Source organism: Zootoca vivipara, chromosome 14 (assembly GCF_965207765.1).
Source record: "Zootoca vivipara chromosome 14, rZooViv2.hap1.1, whole genome shotgun sequence".
Classification (NCBI taxonomy): domain Eukaryota; kingdom Metazoa; phylum Chordata; class Lepidosauria; order Squamata; family Lacertidae; genus Zootoca; species Zootoca vivipara.
Genome location: NC_142597.1, coordinates 39070491 through 39083811, shown reverse-complemented (window position 1 = coordinate 39083811; position 13321 = coordinate 39070491). Strand labels below are relative to the sequence as shown.

The following is a 13321-nucleotide window of genomic DNA, read 5'->3' as shown; positions in this document are numbered from 1 at the left end:
GATCTGAGCATGCCTTTTGCTTGCCTGGATGGAGGACAAAGAGGGCTCTGTGCAAGTGTGTGTAGAAATTAGCTTACAGTACAAAGGTAACATTTACTTTTGTTGCCCTGCCCACTTTTGCCTCTAGCCTCGCCTACCACTACCTACTCGAAAGGTTGTCAAGAAGAGATTTGCAGGGTTTCCCTTCCCTGCTCTAAAGCATGGTGTATGTGACCCAGAGCTGAGAGGCTAATATCTGGTGATCTACCGGTATTAAAGTGTGTTTTTCAGTACAGTACAAGTTTCCAAAGGGGTATACAGTTTAATCATGGATTGCAACAATCAAAAACACTGTGTGTCCTAAAATATCATATAGCAATTTAATCACAATTCAATAAACCATGACCAGGCTTGCCCTGTGCCCTTCTAAAATGTTTTTGCCTAGCTGTAATGTTGTCCTCTGTATGGGATAATGCCTTCTGCTTGACTGGATAAAGAGGGGGGGTGTTTGTTTGTTTGTTTGTTTGTATGTTCATATTGTAAACTACCCTGTGATCTTCGGATCATATGGCAATATAATAGGGATTTTTTAAAATACAGCAATCTCTGACTTTCCTTGGCTGGAATGTCCCATCCTGTACAGAGGCCCTTCTCTGCCCCTAGCCACAACTTCAATCTTCTTTCTCACTGGCTGCATTCCAGCTGTGAAACTCTCCCCTCCACCCACCTAATCTTCAATTCAAGCAGGTGGAATTGTATCTGGGAGCCAGCAACCAGCAGCCATCAAAAGCCATCAATGCTCACTAGGCAACTGTTTTTAAAGCAATCAACGCCCATCTTTAGCAAAAGTGCTCAACAAGTCAAGCAGAGAAGGGGAAAAAGTCCCATCCTTCCTTGACATCCGTTAACAATGTCTTCCTATTACGAGATAATTGCCACAAAGTGCACATCTATTTATGTTTATGCCGGGGAAACAAAGCTGACAGAAGCCTCATCAAGCCTTTCAGGTTTGGGAGCCATCTGGACTCTACGCTCGGCCATATGGTCTGAGCTTAAGGACTTTAATTTGTGTTAAGTTGCAAGGCACACCGAGCGTCTGTCCTCCTCCTCCTCCTCCTCTACTCAGATGCGTTTCCTTTCTAATGGGAAGAAGAGTAGCACTTGCCAGCATCGCTGTTCGCTCTCACACTGTCGCGCTCTGGGACTAATAAGCAGCTGAAATGCCTTCTGTCCCTGTAGAACCAGTTCACGTGCCATAGCTGTCCAGTTTACCCTTTTCTCGCGAGGAAGCCTATTCAGCATAAGGGAATTTCCCTTAAAAAAAGGGGAGAACTTGACAGCTATGGCACGTGCCCCTTCGCGATCATGTGTGAAACGAAGGAGAGGGAGAGACCGCGTTGGCTGGTGCCCGGTGGGGGCGGAAGGCAGGGAGCCCCACAGTGGGCGGAGCCAGAGCCAACTAAAGCCTGTTTAGCCCATCTACCTCCTCCCAAGCTCCATTAAGAGGCAACCCCGAGGTTAAGAAGGAGGAAGCCCCTCGTCTGGTTTGTATGTAAGAAAGGGTGAGGTTGGCGGGGCTAGTGCTCCATGGTGCAGCTTCCACTCCAAAGAGAAGATAACCAGGACCCCCGTCCCCTGCACACACCCCAAAGCCAGGCTGTCTGGGGGAGTGGTTCCGGAGTTATAGATAGGATGGTAGAGTTGGAAGGGACCACAAGGGTCGTCTAGATATTGAGCTGCTTTTTAATGCACTGTGAATGTTGATACGTACAGTATACCATATTGGAATAGGGTTTTGATGTGAATTTACTTTGGTTGTTTTTTTATATAATACTAATTTATAACAATAATTTATTATTTATACCCCGCCTATCTGGTTGGGTTTCCCCAGCCACTCTGGGCGGCTTCCAACAAAATATTAAAAATACAATATTCTTTGATACATGATTGTCCTGTCTCCGATTCCATTTGGAGAAATGGTGTGTTTGGGGAGTGCTTTTACAGCACATCTCCAGTTTCTTAGGTCGAACTAAATTCTACTCCGAATGAGGGAAGCAATTTCACCCTCACGCTCCTTTACTATTAAGGTTGCAAGCCTACAAACAGTTACATAACATGATGAGAGTAAGCCAACTTCCCAGTAAGCATGCATGGAATTATTATTAATGATAGTAACTGCATTACCAGTTGCATATTCTATGGCTGAGCCATAATATTGCAAATGGGTTCTAGGGCAGAGATCAAAAGGAAAACCGTCCCCCCCTCTACCATACAGAAGGCAGGCAGCGCCCTCTTCAGCCAGCCCCGCTCTTCCATCAATTGCTTCGGCCTGCCGTCGCTCATCCATTCTTCTCCTGCTTCTGTTTGCAACTGTTCATCACAAGGCTGTGAGGCGCTTGCGTCCGGCAGGCGTCTCGCGAGGCTTTGCGTTTCCGGTTCCGGGTGCTGCGGGTTGCTAGGGCCTGCTCCGGGTTGCTAAGAGAGGCCTAGCGAAGGCCCGAAGGCGTTATGGCGGGGAGTAGGTTAGAGAAGCTGGGCAGCGTCTTCAGCCGGTGAGGCAAGCTTTGCGGGTCCTCCGTTTAGCAATTGGGGGTAGGGGATGGTGAGGGGGGACTGTCGAGGTTGCAGACTCGGGGCGGCTGGTGTAGCGCGTAATGAAGAGTGTGGAAGTCTCGATGAACCTTTGGGCGCTGGGCTCGAAACGAGATGTCATAAGAGAACGCAAGAAGGGCCCTTTTGGTTGGAAACAAATGTTATTGTAGCTCAGGTGTGGGGGGAAAACCTGCGCGCCCTTCAGATCTTGCTGGACTACAGCTCCCATCATCCCTCACCATGATATTGTTAGCTGGGGCTGATGGGAGTTGGAGTCAAATAGAAATCTGGAGTGCTACAGATTCCTCCTCGCCCCCATTTCTTCCTTGCCCTATCTTAGACTGAGGACACCCTAACCTTGTTTTTTTTGTTGTTGCTGATGTCATACTCTTTCTTTCTCTCTCCATCTGTATATTCACTTTTTAAAAATACTGCAGCACACGGGACCTGCTACGTTCAGGGGTCATTCCTGAAGCCAAGAAACCCATCTGGTTCGATGTTTATGTCGCTTTTCCTCCGCTGAGGGAGCCTCTCTATCGGGAACTTCGTCCACAATATGGCAAAATCCAAGATGTGGTCTGCCCCATCCTGTACAAGGAGGACGAGATTAGAGCGTAAGTTCATGCCGTCACCTCTGCCACACACATTTCCGCTCTTGTTCATTCATTTGCTGATTGCATCATTATATCCCACAGTTTTTCTCTCTCCAAGGAGCTCAAGGTGATGTATGCCCCCATATAATCCTCACAACAACCCAGTGAGGTAGGTTAGGCTGAGTAGGAATGTGGCTGGTCCAAGGTCACCCAGTGAGAGCTTTGTGGCCAAGTGGGGATTTGAACCTAGGGGTCGTCTAGCAGTGAAATTGATGGACAGTAGATTCAACATGAAGAAAAGGACGCCCTTCTTCCTGCTACAAGATGTGGTGATGGCAACTAACTGAAAAGGCTTCACCATGGGAAGTGTTTATTTTGAAAACTACTTGTGTTTTAAAGTGCAACCAAACATATATACAATCAAAACCATATAAAATGGTTAAAAAGGGAGATCAGCTAACTACTGTATTACTGGAGTTGTTGTTGTTAATTGCCTCTGTAAGCTTGGTAGCATAAAAAGGTTTCCAGCAGAACGCGGCAAATTTTTGGAAGAGGTAAGGCTTATTGGATGCGGGTGGCGCTGTGGGTTAAACCAGTGTTTCCCAACCTTTGGTCTCCAGCTGTTTTTGGACTACAGTTCCCATCATCCCTGACCACTGGTCCTGCTAGCTAGGGATAAAGGGAGTTGTAGTCCAAAAACAGCTGGAGACCAAAGGTTGGGAAACACTGGGTTAAACTACTGAGCCCAGGGCTTGCTGATCAGAAGGTCGGCGGTTCGAATCCCCACGATGGGGTGTGCTCCTGTTGCTCGGTTCCAGCTCCTGCCAACCTAGCAGTTCGAAAGCACGTCAAAATGCAAGTAGATAAATAGGAACCGCTACAGCGGGAAGGTAAACGGCGTTTCCGTGTGCTGCTCTGGTTCTCCAGAAGCGGCTTTGTCATGCTGGCCACATGACCTGGAAGCTGTACGCCGGCTCCCTCGGCCAATAACGTGAGATGAGCGCCGCAATCCCAGAGTCGGTCACAACTGGACCTAATGGCCAGGGGTCCCTTTACCTTTACCTCTAAGGCCTATTGGTGACTGTTACCATGAAGGGCAAATGGCATGTTCACATTCAGAGGTAGTATGCTTCTGGGGACATAGGAAGCTGCCTTATGCAGAGTCATATGCTTAGTACATTCAGCTCAGTGTTGTCTGCACTGGCTGCACTGACTGGCAGGTGTCTCTACAGGATTTCAAACAAGGAAAATACCCATCCCTACCTGGAGACTGAACCTGGGCCCTTCTGCATGAAAAGTAGACACTCTGTCTCTGAGCTAGGGTGCTTCCCTTAAGAACACAGGGACCTGCTTTATATTGGATCAGACAAATGCCTATATAGCCCTTGTCTACACTGGCTGGCAGTGGCTTTCCAGGGTTTCAGAGAAGGGTCTCTCCCAGCCCTACTTGAAGATACCTGAGATTGAACTTGGGACCTTCTGCATGCAAAGCTCAGGCTCCACCACTGAGCTTCAGCTCTTCCCCCAAATGTTGAATACCAGTTGGGTTTTTTGGGGGGGGTGGGAGCTGTTGCCTTTAGGTTCTACTTTGGGCTTCACTGACACATCTGATTTACTACTGTGAAAAGGAGAATGGAGGACTAGATGGCTCTTTTCTTAATGATTCCCCTGTTTTTTAATTCCAAGGAAAATACTGGTAACTTGGCTGCCTGGTTATATTAGGAAATTCTTGCTTGAGCAGAACTTCTAGTAGGGAACGCATATTAAAAATGTTTGCCACTCTCAGCCTCCTGCGAATAAGTTTGAAGTCTTTAGTGGATGCCTGGCATGTGACCAGAAATTTCAAGTATTCCTTGGAATGTAAATATATTATTTGACTGCTCATCACCCATGCCTGAGCCTACATTCAGGAAATAAAAGAAGATTTGTTTAGAACTCCATCTCAAGTTCTTGGAGTAACCAGCAATAGTCTTGTGTGAAATGTGTCCATATTACAGATTTGTATTCACACCTGCATGCTTTATCTAAATCTGTGTCGCCAGAAGGCAGTCATCTGTAAGCTAAATGTTGGCTAAATCAATAATCAACTTTGGCATTGGTTGGTCAGCAGGGAAGACAGTTTCATAAGTTGATGCTTATGGCCCTACAGAGGATTGGAAATTCTAATCTGAGGTAGGCATGGGGAGGGGGACTATCTTTATTATGGATTAGTTTACTTGCAACCCTTTTGTTTCTGGCTGTACCCACCATTTGCACCCACTATCCATTGCTTGTATATAGTCCCCATAGAATATAACTTGACTTAATCTTGAAGTTGTGTAGGAATCTAGCTCAGATCATGAAGGGGGGAAACCCTCTAGAAATTGCCTTTGCTTTATCACTACTGGATCTACATATTTATTGACATTACTATATATGGATCAGTCCCAAACTGAAACTTATTGTCTTATTGATTAGGAAATTTTATCAAGCTTATGGAAATGGTCCAAGAGCCTTTGAACTGTCCAGATTAAACTTCAAATCCACCTGCCAAAGGTAAGTGAATAAACTGTGACATGAAGATTTGCCCCTGAAATGATGGGAGGAATAGGGATTCATTTCCCCTGTTTGTTGCTGTTTAACTGGTGATGGGCACCTTGAATTGCAGGTTTGTTGAGAAATACATTGAACTGCAGAAACAGGGAGAAATTGATGACAACAAACTGTTTGAAGAAACAGGGAAAGCACTCTTGGCCGAGGGACTTCTCTTACGCAGAAAAGTGTCAGAGAATGTAAGTATTCTAAAGAGTTGCTCTAAAGGAGAGGCAGGGGCTGAATTAAGTTTTTGAATGGTCTTTGGGGCCTCAGTGTATGAGGGCCATGGACTTGAAGACTGGTGGCTGGAGTTTAGCTTTGGAAATGGCCTTAGCTGGTGATTCACCAGAGCTAACTCGGCAACAAAGTTACCATTGTAATGCGTGCGAACCCTTACAAGATATATTTTAAAAGCAGTTTACTACTCGGAGGGTAACCGTGTTTTATTTCTGTCCATTATTGATACATATTCAGTTTCACAAATAAGTCCTGATATAACAAAGGCAGTTTTAAGGTTACGGTGATGGTCCTTGTAGCACATTGGTTATCCAGGGGGCACTGTCATATAGAGGGGACCCTTTGGGGTAGAGTAGGGACTGGTGTTCCAATGTTTTCCTTGACATTGGCCTATAAATGTAGAGCCAAACTAGACAAGACCCAATACACACAGATAAATTATGTGGGTGTTCTTTTAAAAAATAAATGGAAAGTGTGGGGGTGTGGGATGATCTGGATCAGAATGCTGGTGGGGATTGGTTAAGCCTTTGCTCCCTGAGGAAGGGCCATCACTCAGTGATAGAGCATCCGTTTTCATGAAGAAGGTCCCAGGGTCAGTACTTGGCATCTCCAGATGGGGCTGCAAGGCTGTCAGTCATTGCAGACGATATTGAGCCAGATGGACCAATGGCTCCAGCTCTGTATAAGGCAGCTTCCTATGTTCCTATGCTGTGTTCTTGGTTAAGATCTTCCATTGTTATTAATGGAACGACTCACCTCCCAAAGCAAAATACTAGGTGTGGATGCCCCAAGTTAGATCAAGACCACAGTGGCGAACAGAGGGTTGGGGGGGTGGGGAACCTGTCCCAGAGTTCTCACCTACTTAACTTCCAAAAACTATTATTGCAGTGGATACCTTTACCTTTAACTGTGAATAGCATCTCATCTACCGTGTTTCTCATAAAATAAGACACCGTCTTATTTTTTTAAAATAAGGTGTCTTATTTTTTTAAAAAATTACCTCCTCTTCCTGTCGCGGCTCGGCGCCCGGAACTGGCTGCTGCTGCTGCTGCTGGGCGCTTTGTCGGCGCTTCAGCAGGGCACGCTGCTGGGTCCCGCCGGATCCAGGCTCCACACTGCGCACGCTGCGGCTCTTGCCGGGTCCCGCCGCCGGGGCAGAGCTCGGCGCGATGCACGCTGCGGCTCTTGCTGCATCCCGCCACCGGTTCGGCGCTCGGCGCGGCACACGCTGCTGGGCATTTTGGAGGGGCAGCAGCATCCGGTTCCGGGCGCTGAGAGGCATCTTCCTCTTCCATGGCGTCATCCAGACCTGCTCCCACCACTATGGCTTATTTTTGGGGTATGTCTTACATTTTTTCAACCCAGGAAAATCCTGCCATGGCTTATTTTCTAGGTGCGTCTTATTTTATGAGAAACACGGTAGTTTGGCCCTAATATCGCTGCCCATAGCTGAGGTCAGTAGTGGAGCAACTGCTTTGCATGCAGGAAGTCCCAGGTCCAACCACCAGCATCTGCAGGTAGGGTTGTGAAAGATTCCTTGTCTGAAACCCTGGAGAGTTGAGCCAGTCGGTGTAGACAATATTGAGCTGCCTGGATTAATGGTCTGACTTTGTATAAGGAAGCATCATTTGCTTTAATTTCCTGATGCTACAGCAGGGGTGGGAGGTCTTCAGCCCTCCATATATTGGTGATACACAGGCCCTGGCAAGCATGGGCAGTGGCTACGGATCAGGGGAGTTATAGTAACAGATGGTACAGCAACCCTGTTAGGGGCTAGACTCAAGCTTCTGACTCCGTTTCATTCTTGCCTCTCTGTTGTTCATCTGCTTGTAACCTCCAGGTAGCCCAGGAGGCTTCTCAGGAAGCCAGAACCAGGGACCCGATGTTAGAAATGCGACTCCAGAACGTGCTGCAGGAGATGCAGGACGGCAAGCAGGAGCAGGAGCTTGAAACCACAGGTGCACCAGAGAAAGGCCCTGCCCCATCCTAAGGGCTCCACATTTTTCAGTTGCCTTGTAAAAGAAGGGTTAGATGCCACCGAATGTCTTGTCTGTGGGCATATGACTGGCTGGACTGGGAGACATTTACAAACAAGCGCTTGGCCTTTTTCCAGCCACCTCAATATTTCATGTCGTCACACACATTGGCATGCAGCAAATGGATAACGAGGACTTTGTCTCATTGTGACTTGCTATGGCACAGGAGGGGCCAGTCCTGCATACTCGCTTGCCTGTCTGATATGATGGATTTGATTATTAAAACTTCCTTCAGAAGTGTGTCTTGCCTTGGATGTTTGAGCTTTCAGTTATGTGGTGGGTGAAGGGCTTGTGGAGTCGTCTGGTCACTAGGCTGCTATTCTTTACACTCACTCGGCAGGAAGTCCCATTGAACTCGGTAGGACTGACTCCTGAGTGGATAGGATTGCACTGTGTGATGGATTATAGCAAGAAAGGACAAACTGAAGTTTTGTTTACATCCTTTTGTGTGTGTGGGGAGGGGTTCTTTCTCCCTTGCAGAATGTAATTATGGCATATAATAGGGACAAAACTGATGGTTCTAGATGGGGCGAGTAATACCATGGAGACCTCTCCCTCCCCTGTCCAAATCTCGACTGAGTAGGTGACCTTCAGACAGTTGCAGTGTCTTGCGGATGTAATACAGCAAGCCTCTTACAATAACTTGTAATTGCAGATGAATTGCCAGGACACAGCAATAATAATAACAATAATAATAATTTTAGTTTGCCCTGTGCTTCTGTTCTTCTTCACCACAGGAGTGTGTGTATTTTAATTTTTGTTGCAGCTTGTATCCTGAAATATTTGCATAAGCAACATGGTTTAAAGCAGGCATCCCCAAACTGCGGCCCTCTGGTGTTTTGGCCTACAACTCCCATGATCGCTAGCTAACAGGACCAGTGGTCGGGGAAGATGGTAATTGTAGTCCAAAACATCTGGAGGGCCGAAGTCTGGGGATGCCTGGTTTAAAGCATACTGGAGGTGGGAGGGAATCGGGAACATAAGGAGAGCCCTGCTGGATTAGCCTAACGGTCCATCTGGTCTAGCACTCTGTTTTCCCAGTGACCTACCAAATACCCAAGGGAAACCCATAAGAAGGACATGGGCCTGACAGCGCTCTCCCAACTGCAATTTCCAGCTACTGGCATACTGCCTCTGACAGTACAGAAGCACAGGAAGCTGCCTCATACGGAGTCCGGCCCTGGCTCCATTTAGCTGCACCTTGTCTTCACTGACTGGCATTAGAGTCTTTCCCAGTGCTACCTGGAGATTAAACTTGGAACCTTTTGCAGGCAAAGCAGCTGCACTGACACTGTGCTTTGGTCCTTCCCCATAAAGATAAAGTAAGATTCTAGTCCTCACAATAAAATATCTGGTGACATGTAAACGGGAAGCTGCCTTAAACGAAGCCAGACCCCTGGTCCATCTAGCTCAGCATTCTTTGCATTGATTCAGGGATGTCTTTCCCAGCCCTGCATAGAGACACATAGGATCGAATCTGGGATCTTCTGCAAGCCACCCAGGAACTATGCCACCGAGTCTTTTAGTTATGGCACTCTCCCTAAAAGTTCCACAATAGGGGTAGGACATGGTCATAGTGAGCGTTAGTAGCCACTGAGAGCTTTCTCCATGAATTTGTCCTCGGTGCCAAATAAAGGCTGGAATCTTTCAAGGGAGGCCAGTCCCACAGCCTGCAGCTTAAACAGAGATTGTTACACACAATTAAGGCTAAGCAAATTAAGGCTGTAATGCTATGCATGCTCACCTGGGGCCAGCCCTGTTTGTACACATTGGGACATCTCAGCACCGAGGATTGCGCTTTCAGTTCTGTTAATTTTAAAACTCTGGACTCCTATGTTCTTCAACCCAGCACCATCTTTTTTCTCCCTCTGCCTCCAGTCCATGCTTTTGTGTCTCTGCTCATCCTGTCTGAAGAAGGTTTTTGTGAAACCCATAAAAGTTTTTTCCACTTCTTTTAGCTCTTCAGTTGGTTCTAATAAATGGTATTGCTTGGCTGTGTGTTTTGCAAGGAGGGGGGGATTTTACCTAACTGGCCAAATAGCCAACCAAATTGCAGCTGTCTTCTTAAACCTGATCACTAAATGGAAAACACTTGCCGTGTCTCTGGGGGAACATGTTGGCTCCAGCAAACCTTTGGTGCAAAGGAGCCCCATCTCGGTTTGCACAGTGTACCCAGATGGTTGAATTTGGGGAATGTTCCCTGCCCTCATCTCTTTCTTTAGTGTTTGGACTACTGGGAATGCTTCTAACTAAACACTTGTTCTAAAATTAAAATTGACTTGGAGAAGAAGTCCCAAGGAATTTCACTCGTCCAAGGCTGGAGCTGTCGTCTTGGCTGCCGGTTTTATGATCATGGCTTGGCTTGACACGTTGCCACCTCTCGAGAGAAGCCGCAGCCATTGGGCCTGCCGCCGGAGGGGAGAGAGGCATGATGGTGTTCCGTGTAGCTAGTAATGTGGTCCAATTAACTGGAAAGATTTGAAATGCCTAAGTGAACAGCCAAGCTAAATGAGCTGGCAGGGGTCAGGACTTGCTGCTGATGAGGGCGGTTTGTTGGCTCTTCTGTGGCAACAGAGATGGGGAAATAGTTGCTTGTTTCTCTCCCCCCCCTTCTTTAATTTTAAAGGCAGCTTCCAGAATTGGAAATAGCTTTTTGGAATCTTAAGTTGCTTGTTGGCTGACCTCAATCCCAAAGAACACATCAGTTGGAGTAGTGGCTGCCAGGCAAGCTCAGTCTCTCATTTCCTCCAGCTGGCTGGGAAGGGGGGCAATCTTTGGGGGTTCACCTTTTGAATACACAATGTGATTTGCAAGTATCTTTCGCATTATGAAGGAAACAGCTCAGAAGGAAACCATGTGTCTAATCCTCCCTTTCTGTTGGGTGAGCCCTTTGTACTCTGGGCTCTGTCGTCCTTAGTGACCTTACAGGAGCTGGAGTATTTTTTAATTAAAAGGTTGTAAGCAAAACCCCCAAGGGTGACCTATTTACTTATTTATCAAGCATTTACCTTCCAGCTGTTAGCAAAAGGTCACTAGCTTCAGCTGATGCTTTAGGAGTTATGAGTGTGTGTGCTTTTTAAAATTCATTCCCCCCCTTTTTTTCTTTTTCTTTAGCTTAGATGAAAAAAGATGCTTGATCAGTCACTCCACTAACCTTGGGGTGGGTTTTTCTTTTTGAATGCATTCAACACTCCTTGCCAATAACGATGTTGACTTTTAGGATGTTGTGCCTGCCTAACATACAGGGACAAAAAAAAGTGTGTTTCTCATTGGTGTTTGTTTCCACAAAAACCAAACAACCGGCTAGTGATTATGGCCAATAATGAGATATTGATTATTTTTGCAAATGTCACTGCTGGAAGGGCAGCCGTACTGGCAAGCAACATTGCTGGTTATGCTTCAATCCACTTGGTGGCACTGTAGGGTTTGCCATGACAGTCTGTTAATTTCTGTTTTATATACAGTACAGTACCATGTTTTCAAGGAGCAGTGTCTCCCCTCCCCAATAAATCCACAGGTCTATATTAGGTTTATTTAAAGTTGTTCAGTTAACAGTGTTTAAATATCATGAAGCACATCCATTTTATTGTTTGTTTATATCCTGCCTTTTTAATGAATGTATTTGAGGTGGCTTATATACAATCAAAATACTAGATAGGCGGCTATATAAGTACAGTGTGTGCATGCATGTGCATAAAACATTTCCAATATTTATCTAATTTTAAAACATTATAGCCAGAGCTGAAAATGTGAATTCTAACCCTTCTGGCAATTAACAGGAGCGCACAATTTGCACATAGTTCTTTATGCGCAGACACCATTGGAAAGAATCTGCTAGTTGAAGTCCGCACCAAGTTCTCTTGCTTTGGCTGCATAGAGTCCCTGTTTTATGAATTAAAATTTGATACACATCCCAACAATCTATAATAATAATAATAATAATAATAATAATAATAAATAAATAAATAATTTATAGCCAGCCACTCTGGGCGGCTTCCAACAGAAAAATAAAACATAGTGATCTATTAAACATTAAAAGCCTCCCTAAACAGGGCTGCCTTCAGATGTCTTCTAAAAGTCTGGTAGTTGTTTTTCTCTTTGACATATGATGGGAGGGCGTTCCACAGGGTGGGTGCCACTACCGAGAAGGCCCTCTGTCTAGTTCCCTGCAACTTGGATTCTCGCAATGAGGGAACCACCAGAAGGCCCTCGGTACTGGACCTCAGTGTCCGGGCAGAACGATAGAGGTGGAGATGCTCCTTCAGGTATACTGGACCGAGGCCATTTAGGGCTTTAAAGGTCAGCACCAACACTTTGAATTGTGCTTGGAAACGTACTGGGAGCTAGTGTAGGTCTTTCAAGACTGGTGTTATGTGGTCTCGGCAGCTGTTCCCAGTCACCAGTCTAGCTGCCGCATTCTGGATTAATTGTAGTTTCCTGGTCACCTTCAAAGGTAGCCCCACATAGAGCGCATTGCAGTAGTCCAAGCGAGAGATAACTAGAGCATGCACCACTCTGGCGAGACAGTCTGCAGGCAGGTAGGGTCTCAGCCTGCGTACCAGATGGAGCTGATAGACATCTGCCCTGGACACAGAATTGACCTGCGCCTCCATGGACAGCTGTGAGTCCAAAATGACTCCCAGGCTGCACACCTGGTCCTTCAGGGGCACAGTTACCCCATTCAGGACCAGGGAGCCCTCCACACCTGCCTGCCTATCTACATTATTGGGGTGCTTCCATGTTTAAATGCACACACAGAACCCATGCTACCTTGTATAGTTTTGCCCTGAACTGAAGGTCGCAGGGGCAAGAGCATAGGGAAAGCTGGTGCGGTTAGAGTGTTGTACTAGAACTTGGAAGGTCAAGGTTCAAAAAACCCACTTAGGGACCTTGGGTGACCTTGGGCCAGTTCAGGGAGGGAGGGAGGGAGGGAGGGAGGGAGGGAGGAGAGAACCTTGTGGTCCTTGGAGGAGAGGTAAGATATAAATGCATTAAGTCATAACAACTTGGAAAATCTATTCATGACTTTAAGACTTGGAATGCAAGGTCTGTAGCTGAGTGTTAAGAGTGTCTTCTTTGCAATTAGAAGGTCTGAGGTTCATTCCCCAGCACCTTTAAGTGGGGCTGGGAAAGGTTTCCTGTCTGACATCCCAGAGAGCTGCTGCCAGTCAGTGTTGAAAATGTATGCCACATGCAACAGTGTATAAGGCAGGTGTATTCCCTTCTGGGCAACTTTTCAAAGGTGGTCATAGTCTAGTGGTGGGTGGTGCCAGAGACAACAAGCGGGTGGAGTATAGTTTTTGCCTTTGC

The 13321-nt window shown here is 46.5% G+C and overlaps 1 protein-coding gene across 1 annotated transcript; it reads left to right on the top strand.

Annotated features, from left to right (window-relative positions):
• The first annotated feature begins 2420 nt into the window (after window positions 1-2420).
• MRPS23 (mitochondrial ribosomal protein S23) lies at window positions 2421-8251 on the top strand. The gene is made up of 5 exons (XM_035140134.3): window positions 2421-2531; window positions 3009-3185; window positions 5622-5699; window positions 5812-5935; window positions 7816-8251. The coding sequence occupies exons 1-5, from the start codon at window positions 2488-2490 to the stop codon at window positions 7963-7965; spliced, it is 573 nt and encodes a 190-aa protein (XP_034996025.1). The 5' UTR covers window positions 2421-2487; the 3' UTR covers window positions 7966-8251.
• Window positions 8252-13321: the final 5070 nt, after the last annotated feature.

Bases quoted from the DNA above. Each gene is read 5' to 3' on its own strand.
- MRPS23 (XM_035140134.3), top strand. From the start codon at position 2,488: ATGGCGGGGAGTAGGTTAGAGAAGCTGGGCAGCGTCTTCAGCCG. The intron at 2,532-3,008 runs GTGAGGCAAGCT...AAAATACTGCAG, and splicing joins CTGGGCAGCGTCTTCAGCCG to CACACGGGACCTGCTACGTT. The intron at 3,186-5,621 runs GTAAGTTCATGC...CTTATTGATTAG, and splicing joins AAGGAGGACGAGATTAGAGC to GAAATTTTATCAAGCTTATG.